Source organism: Pezoporus wallicus, unplaced genomic scaffold (genome assembly GCF_028554395.1).
Source record: "Pezoporus wallicus isolate ANWC-B61680 ecotype Strahan unplaced genomic scaffold, APGP_CSIRO_Pwel_v1 contig_4191, whole genome shotgun sequence".
In the NCBI taxonomy this organism is placed as follows: domain Eukaryota; kingdom Metazoa; phylum Chordata; class Aves; order Psittaciformes; family Psittacidae; genus Pezoporus; species Pezoporus wallicus.
The window spans coordinates 5,662,048-5,683,712 of NW_026641383.1; the positions used below are offsets into that span (position 1 = coordinate 5,662,048).

The following is a 21,665-nucleotide window of genomic DNA, read 5'->3' on the forward strand; positions in this document are numbered from 1 at the left end:
CCATTAACATTAACAGGGGGACTTCTCAAGCCCTTGGTATTTACTGTCTAATTCCCACATTCAAGTGCCACAAACCATCTGGCCCTTGGTGCTCCTGTTAGGTCAGTAATCATGTATGGGATAATGGCAAAGGCCAGCTCCTGCAGGGAGACTGTTTGTCTTATACCTAGCCAAGACTGGCTGTTGAACTATTTGCAAAACACCTCTAGTATTAGGAAGTTCAACAGAAAAAATTGGGGTTTGATATGAAATCTCTTCTGCCAGGGAAGTGGCGACACGGAGCTGGATGTGTGTCCAACAGCACGGAAAGACAGGTGATGCAAGATATGGCACTGTGTGGTGAGTAACAACAAGAGATAACATCATTTTAGCATAAAGCATTTTATTATTTCCCCTGCAAGGAGTGCCATTTGTACAGTAGATATCTCATGGTAGCACTCTGTAGTGTGAATTGGCTGGACTTAGTCTTGCACTGTTCTGCCTTGGCTGATTGCTTTCCTCTTTGGAAAATACATCATCCAGGCCCTTGTCCTTGCTCACACCAAACAGCTGCTGCAAACATGGCACAGCAGCAGATGTTTTCTTGCTGTTCTCTGTTAGACCTTCTACTTACTCTTGCCACAAACAAGGAGACACATGTATCTTGGCCTAAAGGCCTGGGTGAATTCTCCTTTTTCTCAGTCTATAGAGTAGGGCACATTAAATGCACATTAGAAAGGCTAACACATATATTTTGCAATTTAGTCCAAAAATAACTAAAGATCCTGTCTGAAACACCTGCATGAGTTTACTCTGGGAATTATGGAAACTCTGGAGACCGTAACAAGTGTGGCTACTTGGTATTTCACCCCAAGTGTGGGTGTGTGTATAAGTGCATGTGTATTGGGGGGGGGGATATTTAGTTTTTTGTGATAATATTTATTTTCTCATGGTGATCATCTTTCTGTGAGCTTTTTGAGAGAGATGAGGACTCATGATTCAAGAAGCAAAGCATCCTTTTTCAGCAGCTGAACTGGTGTTTCAAAGCAATGTGGCTTCAAGAGCAGAGCATCTCTGCCTTGCTGGCTGCTGCTCTTGTTAAGGTACTGCAACATCTCCAAAATAAATAGGATCAAAATCCTATTAGAGAAACTCACAGTATTACCTGCCTTTAGTTATCTCCCTTTATTTATCTCTAAGATAAACAAAGCTCACTAGAGAATATTATCCCAAGGTCTGAAGCCTCAAGCTGTTGGGCTCTTTTTGCCTGACAGCTCAGTTTTGGTGGAGTGCCAAGGTAATGCAGGAATACAAGTGGGATGGTGGCAGTAAAAATAGACTGTACTAAGGAAAGAAAGGTGTAAACTGCCCAGAGCTTTGGAAATATCCTAGAGCCTTGTAGCTGGAGATTACAGTTCCCAGAAGCAAACCTGGGAAAAAGAACAGCACAAATCAAGACACAGTTCTCACATGGTTTGGTACAGACTAAGGTGTCTGCACACTACCTGAGTCTTCATCTGAGAGCAATACTGTCCAGAGGTTTAATGTGGTAAAAATTGGGGTGATTTTGCAGCTGCTCTGTGCTGGATGCTGTAAGCATGCACCCTCCCCTCACACAGGGGCATCTCTGGCAGCTAACGGTCAGGAAGGAGCAATGTCTGCTCCTGGGACAATCCCAGAGGTGTTCCACTTCGTGGTTACCTGGATAAATGCCATCCCTGTAAGCCACAGCAGATAGGTTTTGCCCACTGTGGCAGCATTTGAGAATAAGATAATCAATAATAAATAATTTCCTAACCAGGATTATTCCAAAGAACAGTTATTACTGAGGAGCATGTTTGTCTTCCTCTTGTTTTACACACTCTTAAACATTAATCTCAATTGTTCCTACAATATGCATACTTTGTCGTGATAGGTAAAGCCCCCATTACCAGTATGTTCACTTTATGGCTCCAAATGGTCTAATTCCACATGAAAAGATTTCACTGCTGAACAGCGGCTTCAAAGTACTTAAGTACAAAGGCTGTGAAGTTTTGTTTGGTGATAGCAGGAGGTGCCAGACTGGCAGCACTACACAGTCCCTGCATGGAACAAGTGGAATAATATAGCTGTCATCCTCACTGTCACTTGCTGTCTTTGTATTGTTCTGGGTTTTATCTGTCAGAGTAAGAGCATGAGGATGTGCCGACCTCTGGAAGGAGACTCTGTACTGTGAGGATTCTGGTGCTGGTTGGCACTGAAGCACTGCTGACATCAGTGGGAGCTGAGCTACATGATAGCTTGACTTCAGCTGGATGGTGTGCTTGGGGATTGCATGACTTTTATTTAAGCCTTTTACTGTGCAAGTAATTATTGCTGTTACTCATCTCTCTGGATTCTGATGCTACTGCAAAAAATCTGCTGCATGGTGCATTACATCCAAAATCTTGTTCAGATTTGCCAGCTTGGGAGAATGACACAAAGTTACATATTTGGTTAATTCTGAAGGTCATCTGGACTGTTTCTGTTAGGTGTGAGTTGAACTGAGAGAGCATGAGATCAAATCAGGGTGTTAGTATTCCTAAGCATCAAAAATCCTCTCTGCTCACCCCATCCATAACACTGCAGTGGGAGTAAAGTGCTGCTGCTGCAGCTGCTCAGGGTTGGTGTCTGTAAATGGTGGTGATGTCCACAGCAATGCTCACCACAAGTGCAGAGGTATAGGTCTTCTACCCACTGGAACAGCTCACGGCTGGGGCTGGGGAGTTGTCATGGAGGCTTTTCTCAAACTGCACCCTCTCAAGTTAGGGAAGTAGTCTCCGTTTGAAAGGAGCAGTCAGCATCTGGAGATGATCTTTGTTGCAGCACAGCCACCTCAAAACTGTGCTCATAGGTAATACCCTGCTATTCCTCACATTAGATGTGTATTTTCTGGGCTCTGCTCTGTTTCTTTTTTGATGACACTGTATGAAGCTGTTAATATTACTCAGATCAATGCACAAGTTACTAAACTGATTTAGCTTGATTTTTTTTTTTTTTCCTCTTCCTGATACTCTTTCTATAATTGCTTATTGTTAAAAACAATGATTATTCTTTCTGCCAATTAATATGCAGTCTTAGGAATTAGCCCTTGCATAGAAGAGAAAACCCATGGAATAACTGGTGTAAGTGCTTAGTAAGAAAGCCCCACGATGGCTAGAATTTACCTCCTGACCAAACCTCTGTAAAATCCATGTCCATTCATACAGCTAGAAGAGTGCTCCATAACCCACAGTAGTATCACATCTGCTTCTGTACTTGGTTGAGTCACTTGGTTACTGTGTCCCTGGAGAAAATGTTGGGAAGGAAGCTGTGTCTCTCTTGTGGTGGTTGTTTTCAAGGGAAATTTAAGATTTACCAAGCTGTTAGAAGGGTTTATAAAAGCTGAGCAGTCATAAAAACTAATGTGTTCTGCCAAGAAGTTCTCTTATTGAATGCTATGCCAGGAGTGTCTGCAGCAGGTTAGCTGGGTATCGGGAGAGAGGAGTATTTCAGAATTAAAGGTTGTGTCAACAGAGTATTGGTTTTTATCTTTTGTTTTTGTCACCTCAAGTTTTCCTAAAACACTGTAACTGTTGCTTGTTTTGGATGTTGTAAGTACAGGCCTCTTGTATGTATCTGCACTTTAACTTGACTTGAGTGATTTTGGTGTTACTGGGTGAGACGGCACTTCTCATCCAACAATGTGGCAAAGTAGCAAAAGGGATGGTGGGGAGTACAGCAACTCTGCACTTTCCAGGACATGCTTCCAGTTACTGCATGGCCAGGATGAGGGCTGGGATCCGTAGAGTCGGGTGAGCTCTGCAGTGACACATGGGTGGGCAGGAGTTTGGCTGAAGAGCCAACAGCTCTGGGGGTCCTTGGAGTTTGTTACTGACTCTGTTAGCAATGTTTGTTCAATAAAAGCTTCTGTTACTAACTCCACAACTTCTGCACCCTACAAGACATGTGGAGGAGGGAGTGCTGAACCCCTCTCATCACCATTTCTCTGAGGGTCTTTTTCCTATTAAGCTCAGGAGCTCTGAAATCATTCCCCCTCCTTTTTTTTGCGTGTGCTTGTCTAACACTGTGCCTTGGAACACATAGAATTCAGTGGGAGGATTCCAGATGACTTTCAGTGGGAGGCATCAGGCCTGTTAATAACTGAAGATCTGACTCTCTCTTGATCAGTTCTTTATATGCAGATCATAATATTAAAAAGATGAAGGGGAAGAAGAAAGATGATAATTTTATGGCTGTTTTTCAGCTTCCATGCTGACAGGTGAGACAGCAATGAAAACACAAACTGCCTTCATTTGTCCCATTTGTTCTCATCTGGCTTGTCACTGTACCCTGGGTGAGAAACTACACACTGCAAGTTCTTAGTTTTCAGGATGAAGGAATAAATGTTCTGGGGCATTGATCATCTGATGTTACAAGAGGCTACTGAAGCACTGGTCATCTGCTTCACCACATGCACAGCAAATAAAGGAGGAATTTTCAGGCTGAATTTAGTCCACACTGTCGGTATCTGGGATGGAAATCTTTTGGTGGTGCTGGCTCTCAGCAACAACTTATTGCAGTAGGTTTTAGAAATGCAAAGAGAAGGGAAACCGTGTAATGGAAAGCAACATTATCTTTGGGGCATAGAGAAGCACACACATTCTGGGCCTGATGGGGAAACATCTGGCTTTCAAAGCTGCTTGTTGAGTTCAGTGCTACTTACTGTAAGGAAGGGTAATCCACACAAAGAGCATGAAAGCAACTTTTCCAAAGCAGTGTAAGCCTGCTGAAATCTGTAAGGTCAAGCAGGGGGAATTCCTATACAAGAAATCAATTGCTTTAGTTGGAATAAGCCTTGTTCCTATTCCCTTGCTTGGCCTTTCTCAGCTGTGGTTAAATGAGGAGAGTGGATGATAATCATCTGATTATCTTGTTGTTGATGGGCTGTGGAGCAGGTGGGAGCCCTGACTTGTCCTCTTGCCAATGCTCCAGGGATGGTTCCAGCATTTGGAATGAGATGTTCCACAATCTAAACCAAGTGCAGTAAGATGGCAGTTCCACTGCTGAGTGTATCAGGAAAGGACCTGGAATAGTCATGTTTGCTCATCTCACCTAAGTTCCTGACTCAGACTGTCCCTCACAAGAGAAAGGAATTTTTCTCAGTAGTTAATTAGATGTATTAGGAAAGACTTCCTGGGAATAGGATGTGATTTCTGGTTCAGACCAAAAAATCAACTAGGTCAACTTACAATGGGGTCTTCGATTTGATATGGGAGACCTGGCTTGGGGGAGGCTGATGCTCCATGCTGCTGCCCTGTATCTACCAGTGTCACCACAGCTTATCCCAGCTATTCTGGGATCTTTTGGCCTCAGAGTTCTTGGATTATATGCCATGCCACAACCAAAGCCAATTTAAAACTGTGTATGTGTAATCCAGCAATGAATATGATCTTTCTAAGCTACAGGTTCACCTTGGTGTTTAGCTCTCTACTACACTTTAGGTTAAAGCATTGATTAATCCAGACATCAGATAAAAGGTAAGAGTTTATTTAGGATTGAAGATTCATTTGTAAATTGAATATGCTACTTACTTTCCAAAGCCCATGACATACTGGCTTTGTTACATATTTATCCAGAACACCTGAAGAAGTACTGAACTGTAGTTAGCAAAGACACTGTTCCCATATTACTTTATTACTTGACATTTCCTAACTTTCTACAGCCACTTAACTCCATTAAAAGTATTTCAAGGTCTCTATCTCATTCCTAACTTTTCCATTAACCTCTTCCCATCAGCCCTAATAAATTACTACTCAGTATCCTACTGATAAGGTATTTTCATGTCTGCTGTAATGATCTCAGATGTTCAGTTGTCATGTAGGAAATGTTTCATTTTGTCTCCCTCATGTCTGTAGCACAGTAACCTGGTATTGTGTTAGGAAAAGCAGCATTACATTTTCTAGGCAATACCTAAAGCAGCATAAGTGGTTGCGTTGGGTTTTTTTTTCACATGGGAGAAATAAAGTCACCTAAACAAATATATGAATTTTATGTGGGTTCCTGTATGCTTTTCCCAGTGAATAACTGACAGTTCTGACTAGGGAGACCCTCCAAAGTTTGCATCAGTTAATTGGTGTCATTACATTGATTTCAGGGGCATTAGATTCAGTCCTGGCTTTCACATCTTTAAATGTTCATATCTGCCTGAGTCACTGAACAGTACCAAGTTTTACTTTACTCAGAGCGTAAGACAGAACAGAATCCATCACAACAGTTGGGAATAAAGCACACACAAACACCAGTGCTTTCTCCTTCAGCTTTGCTACCATGTAACGTGCCTTGGGTGCAGGAGACATTAAAGCATCTACCATAGCATCCACAACTTCATTGCCCTTAGTGCTTCCTTCGCTCAGAATGCTGTTGAAAAAATTTGCCCGCTCTTGAACATACTCCTTATTGTAAACTGTCTTTTCCTCTTCACTGAGTTCATTCCAGATCTCTTCGGCACTGAGTGGTGGCTGGATCTTTGTGAAGCGTGCATAATTTCCTGGCTGAATAACACAGACCTAAAAGCAACATGTAAAACTTATCAAGATGCAATCAGGCATTCTGAATCCAATTAAATACTACAGTCAGGAAAACAGATCAAAAGCTTTCTGCAGATGTATTTCTTCCAGCTTTATTGAAACTTTAAGCTTGAAAACTTGACTGAAATCAAATATATTCCTGTGAAATGTTTAAGATTGCAGAGGTGCTTTATTCTAACTTCCTCATTTTGCGCTGATTTAATGTTCTTGTTGTGACTACTCAGCATATCTTCACCAAATACTGTTGTGCATCTTTGATTTTTATAGAATGCTTAATGGTGTAAATGTTTTGACAATACTGATACAAAGCATTTCAGTATGACTTTGATGTCTCCCAAGTGGAATATTTAGGGGGTTTTCACTCACTGGTGGATCTTGCAATTGGTAATTTCTTACCCGACTTTAGGACAAAAGGAGATGTCAAAGAAAATTAGAAGGTCCTGGGGAAAGAAGTGCTGTTTTGCCCACGTATGTCTAGTTAAAAGTAAAATAGGTCTTGTCAGCCAAGCACAAAGGGGACAAAAGGTGCTGGTCTGACTCTTACTGAAATCATTAGCTCATTTCCATAGCTTTCTGTGCATGTGGATTTAAATGGAAAGCACACACATCCTTTGCTGCTCTGCCTGTTTTCTTTGTGTGTATTGCTACTGATGCTCTGCTAACTTTTGAAGCTTCTGAGGGGTATCAGAGCACACTGAGCACTCACAGTGTGCATGCCTGTCCTCAGCAGCGGGCTTGTTCAAACTATTTGTAGCTATGCAACATTAAAAACTCCATGGCATTTAGCTGACCTGATTTCTAAAGACTACAACACAAGGTGAGGAAGAATGGTGCTGAGCCATGTAAGATACTTGGGGGCTTGACAGGCATCCTCTGGGAAGTCTGCGGAACTACAGAACCTTTATGTCTCTCATCTGCCACCCAGCCCATCTACTGGAAGCTACAGTGTGTGTTGGTGATGGGATATGCCTGTCTCAGCCTGCACAGCAGTTGGTGTGCTGCATACCAGAAGAGTTCAGGTGTGGGAGCAGGAAGGGATGTGAATCAGCTCCAGCAGAAACAGTGGGCATAGCTGGGGCATCTTATACATCAAGTTTGTCACAGGACATCTTTGGGAGCCACCCCTTGCTGTTAGCTAAATTAATGCCAATAATAAACTTCCCACATTTATTTTAGACAAAGGGGTTTGGAAAACTTCGTATTTTGGAGTTTTTTTGGAGTTGGCTTGGAGATAAGAAGAGATAGTACTTGTTTTGCCTTCCTTGGTTTTCTGTAGCCTTTCTAATGGAAGACATGCTTTCCTGCAGGCAGCCAGCTTGCCTGGCCAGAGTGCAGTGGGACAGAGCCATAACTGTTCCTTGCCACCTTTGGTTGACTTTCTATGGAAAGGACAAAGGGAACAACAGAGCAGGGGAGGGAAGCACAGGGAAGAGGGACCCTCCATTCTGCAGGCTCTCTGCAGAGTAGGTGTTTAGGCAAATGCCAGCCAGTGTCTTGCATACAATGAGAAATAGAATCATGGATACTCTGGAATGTTTGTCAGCCTGGCTCGCTGCATTGTGTGCTGTGGCTATTCCTGGGCTGGGGAACTGTAAAATCCTAAATGACCAGAGTAGCTTACCTGTTAAACTAAGCTCTTCCATGCATTTGAGATTATCCTCAGCTAATCGGTTGGAATCCTCATCATGCTGTGTGGTATTAGGATATGTAAAATCACTTGCATTTTATAGCATTTCATATTTATCCAAGAGGGGTAGTTAACAGATGCATAGCTGTAATTTCTTCCAACACAAATCTTATGAACAGTGTTGTAAATCTGTGTACATAAAGAGTACACCAATGTAAATCCTCCAGGGAAGAGTTTTAGTGTTTGAGAAGAGCATTTCAGCAGTGGAGTAACTCCAAGGAAAGAGCCTAACAAAGCTACTTGGTGATCTAAGCTTCAGGTTTGACTATCGGCATTGCTTAGACAGGGCACTAAGAGCACTATTAGAGCCTCTTAGGCTAAGAGAATAAAAACATAATTACTCTGCATGATACTGCCTTTTGCAGTGCTGCTGTTCCCACAAAAAGGAAGGCTCTTTTAAGCGCTAATGTTGTGAGAGAAGAAAGAAGCCCTCTGGTAGATGACAAGTCTTCCTTCTCACTGCACACAGCTCAATGTCTGTCTGGGCTCTCTGCTCCCAGAGCCACCCCAGAGAAAGTTTCATTACTTGGACTGTTAGGAGCTCTTCACAGGCCATGGCACTGCTCAGGTAGGCCCGTCTCAGAAGGTTTCTCCACTGTAGAGGATGTGGAGGAAGGGTGGAAGTGGCAGTGTTGGCACAAAGAGAAGACATGCTACTCCACAGCTTCTCAGAACTGCAAACATCACCCAGGTGTGCTTTTCTCAGTGATTTCCAACCAACTGATCAGCCACAGAGGAACCACCTTCTTCCAAGGGGAAGCTGCATCCACAGATTCAACTCCAATTTTATCTTTGTCGGTTACTTTGCACAAGATTAGATGTTATTTTGCATATGCTGCTTCTTGTTTCCTTGGCTAAAGTTTCCACCCTGGGCTGGTCTTGGCTGGGATAAAGTTAATATTCTTCACAGTAGCTGGTACATGGCTGTGTTTGGGATTTGTGCTGGAAGCAGTGTTGGTAACACAGGCATGTTTTAGTTACTGCTGAGCAGCGCTTACACAGAGCCAAGGCCTTTCCTGCCTCTCACCCACCCCACCAGTGAGCAGGCTGAGGGTGCACAAGGAGTTGGGAGGGGACACAGATGGGACAGCTGATCCCAACTGACCCAAGGGATGTTCCAGACTATACGGCATCATGATCAGCACATAGAGCTGAGGAACGGGAAGGAAGTGGGGGGCATTGGTAGTGATGGTGTTTGTCTTCCCAAGTCACCGTTACTTGTGATGGAGCCCTGCTGTCCTGGGGATGGCTGAACACCTGCCTGCCCATGGAAGTGGTGAATGAATTCCTTGCTTTGCTGGTGTGTGCAGCTTTCCTTTTACCTGTTAAACTGTCTTGATCTCAACCCATGTGTTTTCTTACTTTTACTCTTCTGATTCTCTCCCCCATTGTGCTTGGGGGGGAATGTGTGAGCATCTGGGTGGTACTTAGTTGCTGTATGGAGTTAAATCACAACACACCCTCACATCATTGTCTGGTCTTCTTCATGCAAGTTGCCTCCTTTCCCCATAAAAAGATGTGTTTTAACTCTCTAGAAAATTTCAGGAGTAAAACATCTCTCTTTCTCATACGAAAATCAATGTTAGAAAGAGCAGGGAGTTTCACACAACAGCTACTCACTACATCACTTACCTGGACACCAAACTTCTTCATTTCCAGTCTTAGAGCATCACAAAATTTTTCAATAGCTGCCTTGGTCATAGAATAAATGCCATTTCCCAGAGTAAAATAGGCATTAATGCTGGACATGAAAACAATACGTCCTGGAAAGAAAACAGGGCAAATAACTTCACTCTCAGTCTCTAACATAGAATTATTGCTCTAACCTGAGTCTTCTGAGCTGCCGATAACGTGGTATTTAGCATGATGGTCCTTTCCAGATCTAACTATTCTATGATTCTATGCTGGTTTACTACATAATAGACCAAAGCTGAGCCATATAAGTGTGCAGTGCCCACACAAAAGTGCAGTCAGCTCTGTTAAGCAAAGAACTTCACACAAAAATCTTTCTTCCATCTCATGAAAGATGCTGGACTGGATAAAGTATAACACATCCCCTATGTGCTGCTTATTCCTTCTGAGTCTGAGAAAGGATGGAAAAAAACAGTTCCCTAAAAGCTGTAGACTGAAAAATAGTAATAAAAGTCTATGCTAGTGATAGACTGCAGAGGGGAGGAGCAGATGGTTTTTCCTGCAGTGGATATATGACTGTTAACACAATTTTCTGCACTAATGATATCTGCACTGAGACCTGTCTTACAACTGTGCGTAGAAAGTCAAAATCAGACTGTATAGGGATAAGCTTCACCAGAGAAAGGTGACTTGACAAAATCTGTGCAGCCTCACACTGCCTTGATATAATTTCACTGATCTGTGCTGCTTTTTCCTCCTTTATAACTCTTGTCAAGTACAGGCATGCCCTAAATATCAGGGATTTCTGATTTGAGGCACTGGATTGTGGTTCTTTTCTACTGTTTGCTTGTAAACTTGTATCAGTCATACTATGGGAGTGAGAAATGGGTGAATGTGGATATATCAATACCAGAGGTGAGAGAGGAGACGGCCTCATCGTCAGCAATACAAAGAACATAGTTGCAGTCCTATTGCTGCCACAAATCTAAGCAAGTGGTTTAGGCTTGTGGGGTATCAAAAGGGTATCATGGGAATGCAGTGAAATCTGTCATTCTGAATTAGGTTCCCTGCCTTCCTACTCAGTGTCTGGGTTATATCTTGTATACAATAACAGGGGAACAATAACCAGCTTGCTGATCAAGATGCTACATCAGCTGGCCTGGCCAGCTGGAAAAGTTGTGGAAATGGTACTCCTTTCAGAGTAGGATGCTCAAGTTCTGTGCTGGAGGGTAACACCTCCCTTTACAAGTAATAATCTGGAAGTTTTTCTGGAAGCAGGTGCTCATCCTAAAATGGCAGTAAACCCTTCCTTCAGAACTCATCCTGTCCTTCAGAGGCCCTCGGGTAGGATGACCTCTGCCTCCTTTATCCAGTATCTAAGTGATTTGGTACATGCACTCTGGATGTGGGACACATTTAACTTCTCTCTTTGCCTAAGGTTACTGAAACCCAACTTTTCCAGGAGATTACTTTAACATCCATAATTCAAGCTTTTCATTCGGAGAGGTCACTTGCTGCCCCCCAAAACATGAGCTTTAGCTGTCCTGGCTGTTCCTGCAAGGAAGGAGACAGGAAACCTAGAATTCTTCCTAGAAGTGTCCTGGCCTCCTCTGGAGTGTGGGCAGTTAATAAAGGCAGCATCGACAGCCAGGAGTGAGATCCAGAGTGCTCCTTTGAGCTAAGGTACTATGTATGTGCAGCCATCCAGACCCAAATCTAAAAGTTTATGCATGTGCTTAACATCAAACACACATTTAGTCCCTTTCACTTCAAAGTAACTCCTTGCAATTCATGAAGTCAGACAAATGCCTCTGGTGGATTAGCACTACAGAGTTTTAGCAGTAAGTAGGACATCACAGAAAGAAAAGTAGCATGTTTCCATGTAATAGGCACATAACACACACACTAGGTACATGCAATAGCACATTCTTTTACAAAAACAAATCCAGCAATATTTAAAGGTTTCTTTTTTCTTGCATCAGAATATTATAGACCAAAGGCAACCAAGTAGAAAGAAGCAGAGAAGACAGACAGGGGATGCTTTTATCTTACCAGCATTTTGTGTAACAGTGGCATGTGGGGCTTCCAGGTGCAACATAGCCCTTACTTTAGTTGATGCTGTATATACACAGAACAGATCCTCACCTTAAAGAGCTTACAACTTAAATAGACAAGCTTAGCAAAAGGGGGAGAAAGGAAGAGGGTATCTTTCTTTCCCAAATACAGACAGGGACAAGTAGGAAACAAACTGCAAAGTAATTGAGACATGCTGCAATGCTGTAAAGGGCTGTTTGAGCCATTTCTTCTCAGAAGAAATGATAAAGCCCACACATACGAGGTACCATGCAAATGCACTTATCCCATTGGATACCCACGTGGCTCTGCACTTGAAGTTTCCTGCCCAAGGTCATAAAGAGGATTTTGCTAGGCCTGGAACTGGAGACTGGATGTCATTTTTCTTCTCCTAATTGCCAAACAGTAAAATAGTAAAGCCTAAATAACAAAGTTGAGCAAGAGTTTATGGGTTCTTTGTGTTTTCTGACCGTCAGTGCTTACAAAGTCTTGCCTGAGTTTAATGATTTATTGTAAGCACTTTTTCCTCTCTTTTTTTAGTCAAACACTGAGGTAATTCACTATTAGTAAGTATTTTTCTATGTATTCTAAAGACAGGCTCTTTAAGGGTACTTTTTCCCCGTTACAACTTGACCCTCTTTTCAGGACCAAGGATCAGGATTTCCTTTTCAGGCCACACAGAAGGAGCCTGTCATTTCAGTTCAATGAGAGACAATTAAAGCTTTTTTTATAGATGCTACATTTACCCTGATTATAGTAAGCTAATTATTCTACAACTCTAAATAACAGTGGATTAGCATTACCCTTGTATTTCCTTAGAAGGGGAAGAAACTCCAGGGTTGTCCTGATGCTCCCCAGGAGATTCACATCTGCAACTCTTTCATACTTCTCCATAGGCAGCCACCCAGTCTCACCAAATGTTGAGATTCCTGCATTGTTGACCAGCCCCCAGAAACCTATGGAAAAGAAAAGGCTCAACAAGCATCTTTCACTGCAAAATAACCACCATTTGGTGACAAAACAGAGATTTGGACCCATGGAAATAACTTTTTAGTTGTGTTATCTTTTCATCTTTTCTATTCCTAAGTGCAGGCATGTTTTATTTCATGAGGGAATGCAACTGTGGTCATTATCTAGACTATATATAAGCCTCAGTGCTATTTAATAATCACTCACTTTTAGTCGTCTTAAGTTATTTATGAATAACATGATCTGGGAGACTACATCTTACTGCCAATGCAATGTACCATGATATTTTAATTACTTTAATCCCACTGTGTGCTATGAGAAGCTTTGTGGAAATTATATTAAGCAGTATAAAGGTTAAGGGGTAGTATTTTCAAAGTGCCTGACTAATTTAGGAGCCTAAGTCTGGGATCCTTTTCCAGGATTTGAGCTTTGATTCCTTCTGGAATCAGCCACAGGCAGGTACATGGGTGCAGCACCGAGTAAAGGAGCCAAATAAGGCTGGGGGCTATGGTATTTTCTTCTTATTTTGTACTCTTGGACAACATTATTCCTCGTACAAGAATGGGTTTTGGTGCTAAGGAGCCCGGATCCCTGAAATGCAGTCAGATTCCAGTGTTTACAAGCAGAAATTTATTGGCAGCAAAGCTTGTTGTGGCACAGGTCTCTGACACAAAGTACAAGCCCTTTAGCCCACAGGCACAGAACGTTTCACATGAGCACTGCTCAGTGCTAATAACCTTCACTGCTTTCTTGTTGAAGTGTTGGGTACATGTCAGTTTGGAGCTGACATGCTGACTTCATGCTCATGAAGCCAGGCTGATTTGTCCTTGCCCTCACAGCACACATCTGTAGATGTACAGTAAAGCAGTGAGGGACATGGTGCTTTTGAAAACACTTCTGTTTCTGCCCTCAAATCCTGACTGCTACTATTTGTAGGGTGACCAGTAACTAAGAAGTACACAGGGTAGCCTGACTGGCATGAAATAGCTGTTTGCAGCCTGGTTCTGCCAGTCTTAACAATTGTGCTTATGCTCTTTTTTCAAGAATTGATGAATGTATCTGAGGCAAATTACTGCTTTCTCATACCTTCCTTCATACCTACCTACAGGGGAGATTTAGGTTGGATATAAGGAAGAAATTCTTGATTGTGAGTGTGGTGAGTAACTGGAATAGGCTGCCCAAGGAAGCTCTGAATGCTACATCCCTTGCAGTGTTCAAGGCCAGGTTGGACAGGGCTTGGAGCAACCTGGTCTAGTGGAAAGTGTACCTGCCTGTGGCAGGGGGCTGGAACTGCATGATCTTAAGGTGATTTCCAACCCAAAACATTCTGTGATTCTACAGGATCTACTCTGCCTCTCCAGAAACCCAGGTTTCCTTCCTTCTTTCCCTCCTTCCTTCCTCTGGACACAGAGTCTGGGGCATGGGTGTGATACCAACCCAACTGTATACTCCTGTGCGTCTGTAGCAAAGTAATTCACAGAAGACCTTTGGTCACCCTGGTGAAGGTGCTGCAGAAACCCTTGGGCTAAACTCTTCTTTCTGTGACAAAGCTACTGGGATGATTTCATGGTATCTTGTCCTTCCAGAGCCCTGCTAAGAACTGCAAACACTGGATTTCATTCACAACAGTTAAAGCTCCAACAGGCAATCTTTTGAATTAGTTTGCAAAGCAGAGCTTTGTAGGCTTTCCTAACATATACACACTACTTATGAGGTTGGTGATTAAACAGGGAAAGAAACAGTTCTTCCAGTGAATGTCTCATATGCAGAGAACACTCAAGATCAGGAATTTAACACAGAACTTGGATAACTCTGTCCTCCGAAGAGAATAAATCATTATTCAGTGGTCTGTCACACAGCAATCCTTGACACTGCACCTCTCTTATAACTTCAGGTTGACCACTGTCCTAGCAATGCAGGAGTTTCTTATGTTCTCACCTCTTTTCCACTGTCCCAGATATTAGCAGACAGAGGAGAGGAAATGGACCAAAAAATTGGCCACTGGAATTGGGCATGCTGGATTTTCTTCTTCCCCCTGCTATTGCCCTGTTTTTCCAGGCCTTTCCATGTTTTCTGACTTTATTTCTCCTTCTTAAAGTGGAACCAGCCCAGTGGGACTGACCTTCCAGGAAAAACAGATCAATGGATTAGAGAGTCCTCTGTGAAAGCTAATATCAGTACTTGCACATGATCTGATCTGTAAATGAACTGAGAACTGTACCCCATCCATTTCTACTTAAGGCTGGAGGTCTCTGTACTGAGGTTCATTTTTACCTAAGCTAGCTAACACAACACAAACTAAAGCCTAGCACCACTGTCAAAGCTGTTCCCTCACCTTCTCAGCTTCACCTTTGCTAATAAAAAGTCATTTTGCTTCTGCCATTACATCCTACACAGCACAGCGAGAACGCTTGCTCCACACATCCCTGAATTCATTAGGGCTCCGGAAATCCAGCCGTTAAACTTCAGACAATTGATTTTCTTCTTCTTTTTCTAAACTGTGGAACAGAGAATTGAGCTTGCAAGGCTTAAGTTTGCTTTCCAGGCATTCGCCTCATGCACTTCAAAGGCTCCATGTGGTTAGTGGTGAGGGCAACATGTGTGTATAAAAAGGCAGAGTTCACAGACTAATTGCTCCTTCTTTCTTTGCAGTGGCCAAATCAAAAGTCAGGAGGAGCGAAAGTGGCTTGAGTTAAATAGGAACAGGCATTTCTGAGGAGAAGATTAAGTAAAACATAAGAAAAGGGATTTTGCTCAGGGTCAGCTCAAAACCTTCTGATTGCTCTCAAGCAAACCCTGTTGTTTCTTAGAACATTTTGGCATTCCCAAATGGGAAATGTTCTGATACTTTCAAAATATTTTCCTGCAGTTTTGATTAGTTGAATCAATTTGCAGAATTCTACCCAAATAACAAACAAAATTATTCCTTTATACCACTTTTCTGGCAAACTTCCTTCATCCTGAGAAACAACCTGCCCAGATGTGTACTCAGGGTTCTTGAACCTGCTTTGGTCTTCCTTTGTGGTAAAACTTGATGCTATAAATGCGCATACAAAAAACATCATGCATTCACTTAAAACAGTTCAGGTAACCTAGGAAGCACAGTCCTTAGATGGAAATCAAGAAGGACAAGGCACAAGTAAGAATCAGACAGCTGAAGGAGAAAAACATTACATTTCCTCAGTGCCCATGCACAGACACATGAAGATAAAGCAGCTGACGTTTGATCTGGAAGGTCAAGCACAGTTTAGGAAGAGGGATGTTAAGACTATGCCACATCAGGCAGGGGATAAATAAACTGGAAAGCAGAACTGGATGTCAAAGAGATTTTCACTGATCTCTGTCCTGGGAAAATGGATCCTGAGGACAAAGATTAAAAGATATAGCCAGGGATCTAAAGAATCACTTTAAGAGTCCTAATTTAAGATTAGCAAGGCTTTCAGGAGACCACTAGCTCTCACATAACCTCCCAGCTAATTTCTATTTCAAGACATGTTGACCAAAAGGCACATATTCAAAGCCCTTATTTAGGCAAAAAAACGATGCCTGGTTTTTTTCCAGAAACTCTTAAAAGTCCTCTTCCTATGCAAGTCAATCAAGCTGTGTGCTTGCAAAGCCTTTTGGAATCGGGCCTTTTCTGTGTAGGTGCCTATACACAGATAGTACCTGAATTTGGCCAGATTTCCTGAACTCTAACATGTATTCTTGGTATCACTGATCTTTGGAGTTTCTTGTCTAAATCTGAGCCCATGCAAAAATGACAAGCTCTTTCCTGAAAGATCCCAATCCAATACTAAAGAAAGTAGCCAAAGGAAGGAGAGTGTGATTTGCCACATTCATACTGAAGAATGAAGAGACGGAGCAGAACAGTCTGTCTGTGGCAATACAGGGTGTCCATGGTAGCAGGCCAGCTGAGACTCCCAGATTTGAGATACATACATTCATGACTCACCATCCTTTGCCTGGAATGTTTTGCTGTGGTTGTCTTCATTGCAGGGATGAGTCTATTTGTATAGGAAGTTTGGGCTAAAATATGGCAGCATGTGGCTCCTGGGTGGATTCTGTCAATAGGAAATCCTAAGTGGAGGAGAGTACTTAATAGCTTTGGAGTAGGAGGTAGGACTATAACTAACAGCCCTCCCTTGCAGCTAGCTCCATGTCACCCATTCACAACAGGCAAGAAAAGGAAGAAAAATTCATGTTTTAAACAAGAAAAAGAAAAGAAGAAAGAATAAATTTCTTCTTTCTAAGCAAGAAAGGACTCTAAATATTTTAGAAAGTTGTCTTATGGGCATCATCTTATGGCACACAAGCCATAAGAACAAATAAAGGCGTCAGAGCCAGGAGATTTTCATGGAGGAACAGTTAGTTAGCTCTAGAGCGAGATACCTGTCATGGAAATTGATTTGCTCTTCTTTTCAGATTGATGTAATTTCACAGTCTAGAATAGGACAAATACTTCCAAGGAAACTACCTATGGAGTGGCAGAATATCCAGCTAGGTGTGCTACCAGTAGTTTGGATTTCTACTCTTGCATAACAGAGAAAGAAAACAAGGTAGAGCTTGGGTGTTATGTCATGGTTATGGCATAACTAGAAGGTGAATATACGTGTCCAGTGGAGTCCACAGTTAGGTGGTTGGGTTCTTCATCAGATTCTAGGCAAAAAATAACAAGCTTTACAGTGCAGAACTGCAGTGTCTTCAACTTTGGTCTCTGAAGTAACTAAAGTCTGCTGAAAAATAAGATTCATGAGGGATTTGAGCTCTCTGCACCTCTGTTCATTGTCAGCTCCTTGTCTGGAGAGCCCTGCGTTGTGGATGGAACACTTTTCAGGATGGAGACTCTCTTACTTTATCCATATATGAGGTCTAGAACAAGAGTATGTGATGCTGACAATAGGGATCAAGATGCTTTATGGAAATAAAAGCAGAAACAAAAGCATTCTGCAAGTTTGAAAGGAGGAATATAGTGTATACAGACATAACAAATGTGAGAAAACATGCTTTTTTCATCAACTACAAGAAAAGATTTCAGATAAAAGATGTTATTTTGGCTTATCAGTCAGATTGAGATGACTTGGAAGAAAAAGCCATGCTTGTCTGAGATGCACAGACCATGGTAAGGATGATACTGTGATAGTAAAGAACAACAATTTAATCTCTCCCAGGGTTTACTCTGAGCTATTTAAACACAGTATGTGAAAGTAAGCATTGTTTAACTGCTTCCTCTCTGTTTTGGTACATCTTCTGAGGTTGAATTTGGAATCCATAGCCTTTGCACCGTTACCATTAAACCTGGAAATTGCTGAAGTGGTTTCCTGGTTTCCTTGTTACTATTTTGAGAACCATACGGAAGTGTTTTAGTGACCTGAATCTGTAAGTCCAGCACATGATGGTACCTGAATGAAACTCTCACTGTGGAGAGTTCTTTAACTGGTGGGGACATCAAGGCACCTCTCTGCTGCCCACCCTTTGGGAACCTCTGGGTAGCACATCAGATGTTCTGTGCAGTCACATAATTATCTCATAGCTACTTTAAGAACATAAATGCAATTACAAACGATTCTGAATTCTCTTTCATTTATATTTCATTTAAAAGAATCTTCATCTGAAATGTAAAACACCCACAATTCCTGTCTTTAAAAACTGAACTGGTTAATATGAGAGCTAACCTTCAGCTGGATCATGAAATTGAAACTGGTTTATAAAGTTAAAATACCAAAGCAAACACCTCATCTATTTTCAGAGGTGCCAAGAAGGAACACTCCTACTGAAGTCTTTTGCTTAAAGACTGTACGTAAGTGGAGTGTCTTCACAGTCTCTTCACATTTAAGATAAAAATATTTATGCCCCTATATTTTATAAATTATGAAGAAGACTTGTGCCATTTACTCCATTAATATCTGACATTAAAATAACTGCTTTGTTCCTTTCTGCTTAATAAGCTTAGGAGGAAGATTACTTCATAGAATCCTAAAATGGTTTGGGTTGGAAGAGACCTTAAAGCTCATCCAGTTCCAATCCTTGCAATGGGCAGGGACACCTTCCACTGGAGCAGGTTGCTCCAAGCCCCATCCTACCTGGCCTTGAACACTGCCAGGGATGGGGCAGCCAAAGCTTCTCTGGGCACCCTGTGCCAGCGCCTCAGCAACCTCACAGAGAAGAGCTTCTACGTAAGAACTCATCTCAATCTCCCCTCTGGCAGGTTAAAGCCATTCCCCCTTGTTCTGTCCCTACAGGCCCTTATAAAAAGCCCCTCTCCAGATTTCCTGTAGGCCCCCTTCAGGTACTGGGAGACTGCTCTAAGGTCTCCCTGGCACCTTCTCTTCTCCAGGCTGAACAAGCAAAACTCTCTCAGCCTGTCTCTAGAGCAGATGCGCTCCAGCCTTTGGAGCATATCCATGGTGCCTCTGGTCTCGCTCGAGCACATACACGTCCCTTGTGTTAGAGGCCGCAGAGCTGAAGGTAGGGTCTCATGAGAGCAGAGTAGAGGGGAAGAATCACCTTCCTCAGCCTGCTGGTCACACTCCTTTTGATGCAGCCTATCATACGGTTGGCTTTCTGGGCTGCAAGTGCACACTGCCAGCTCATGTTGAACTTTTCATCGACCAACACCCCCAAGACCTTCTGTTATTACTTGATAACTGGGAGTTGACCCAAAAGGCAAATATGCTGTCTGGATCTGTAAAATTTGGTTTTCTTTTCTGCCTTTGCAGAGTGCGCTCACAATGCTGCAGCATAAGTACTGACCAACAGTGGGAAAAGGTTTCATACAGTGTGTGCTCTGCCTGCACAGGCCCAGCCCTGCAGCAGGGGCTGACAGTCCAGGGAAACCACCCTGCATGCATTGTGTCCATGCAGTGTTTCAGACCCAGTTGTGCTCAAGTGTCTTTTCTGGACATTCTAAGCAGGCTCTTAGGTCCCCAGTGTGATTTGTCTTGGTCTGTAGGTGTGTCCACATGCCTATAGGCAGCAAGGGCTCCCAGCAGGTCAGTACTGAACATGAGCATTACATACTTTCAGAATTACAGGATAAATCATCTGTAATCCAGAATTTCAGGTGACTTGGTCCCCATCGAGCCTCTAAGAGCTTTTATGAGTCATCTGCGTTGTCTCTGCACTTGGGAAAGAGCCCAAAGACACTGCCTCTTAATCAGATAAGATCAAAATCAACCATAAATACATGTACTTGATGAGCAGCACCAAGGCTTTTTCATACTTCTTGTTTCATCCCCTTCCCAACATGCTGATGAGCCAAGCAGGCAGAGGTCTTGCATTTCATTATTGTTCCACATGCTTTATTCTCTTCTTGTTTTCCCTGTGTCTATACAGAAACTGTATTTCTGAAGGAACCTTACTTCCAAGCCTGATTAAGTGTGCTCTATTCCAAGTGTATTCTCCAGCATCACAGTGAGTGACTCTCGCCCTGCAGTCAAAGGGGAAAAGGAGGTACCTGTGGCCCATGTCCTGCTGTGTCTCATGTGTTCTGGGTGGATAACCCAAGATTTCAGTTGTCTGCAGTTATTTTGCAAGTTAAAGTCTATCCCCTCCCCTGGGTGTATACTCTCTATAGGGTGTATAATGAGACAGGTTTCCTTTTAAGTGATCCCTTGAGGGACCAGCTTGACAAACTCCAGTTGTACCAATAGCAGCTGGTTTGGTGTGGCACAACAGCTTCCTTCTCTGCATTTCCTTGATTATTCACAAATCATGCCCTGCAATACATCACCTTCCCACCGCCTCCAGTGAGTGCTCTTTGCTTTGCCTGCCGTTTCCTCCTGTCGGATCCCTGTAGAGGGCTTCAGGGACCCCGCACTCGGGCATTTCCTCATTCATTGCCATTGTAAGCAACTATGGATGGACCCCAGTTTGTGCCACTCAGCCGAGCACCAGCGCGGGTTTAACTCTAAACCACTGTAGTTACCGACATCCGGAGCTGCCGTTAGCCCCGTCCGTGTTGGCGCTCGCTGGCCACAAGCCGTGGCGGCCCAGCGGACCCTCCCTGTCCGCCGCCCCTCCAGCCCCGGCCGCCCCGAGGGGCGGGTTTCGGGGCTCCGCGCCGCCGGTGCTCACCTCTCTCGGGCAGGTGGCTGAGCACCAGCTCCTTGGCGGCCAGCACATCGCGGGCGCTGGTGACATCGAGCTGCAGGACGTGCAGGCGGCCGCTGCCGCCGGCTTCCCGCTGCAGCCGCTGCGCCCCGTCACCGCCGGGGCAGAGGCAGCCGGCGAACACGGTGAAGCCGAGGCGGTGGAGGCGGAGCGCCAGGAAGTGCCCGAAGCCGCTGTCGCAGCCGGTGATGAGCACGGCCCGGCCGGGCGGCTCCAGGGGCACCGCTCCGCGCCGCCACAACCGCGGCAGCAGCAGCAGGAGGAGGAAGAGGAGGACGAACGGGACCGCGGCGCACATGCCGCCCGCGCCGCTGCTGCCCTGTGTGGCGGGAGGGAGCCCGCGGGGGCATCCCGACATCCTAACATCCCAACACCCCCTCCCCGGGTAGCGGCGGCCGCACGCACCGCCCTCGCCCCGCCCGCCGCGGGGTGCGAGTGCCGGCCGGTCCCCAACCCCGCCGAGCGGCCGCGGTGGAGGGCGCTCCTCACTGCATCGCTGCGGCTCCACGGTCAGCCTTGTTCTCATGGGTACCTTGTCTTAAATACCTCCTGTATCTGGTCGTGACAGGGGGGTTTCAGAGCTGGTGGTGCTCCGCTGTCCATGGCTCTCTAGAAATAGCAGTGGTCCC

General features: G+C 43.8%; 2 protein-coding genes across 3 annotated transcripts in view; one reads left to right on the top strand and one right to left on the bottom strand.

The window, feature by feature from the left end:
- The first annotated feature begins 259 nt into the window (after positions 1-259).
- Positions 260-21,665, top strand: part of PAK5 (p21 (RAC1) activated kinase 5) — a 172,404-nt gene continuing 150,998 nt past the window's right edge. Inside the window, exon 1 of one of the 2 annotated variants that reach the window (XM_057423332.1) lies at positions 260-339. Coding sequence is in view for 1 of the 2 variants with exons in the window: in XM_057423328.1 (XP_057279311.1) it covers positions 318-339 (22 nt within the window). In the remaining variant the exon portion in view is untranslated. The remainder of the gene's footprint in view (positions 340-21,665) is intronic. The other variant, XM_057423328.1, reaches the window with a different exon arrangement.
- On the bottom strand, positions 5,499-21,473 carry LOC130606797 (D-beta-hydroxybutyrate dehydrogenase, mitochondrial-like). Its single transcript, XM_057423334.1, has 4 exons — positions 21,001-21,473; positions 12,762-12,914; positions 9,886-10,016; positions 5,499-6,545 (listed from the first exon to the last, which is right to left on the bottom strand). The coding sequence occupies exons 1-4, from the start codon at positions 21,392-21,394 to the stop codon at positions 6,189-6,191; spliced, it is 1,035 nt and encodes a 344-aa protein (XP_057279317.1). The 5' UTR covers positions 21,395-21,473; the 3' UTR covers positions 5,499-6,188.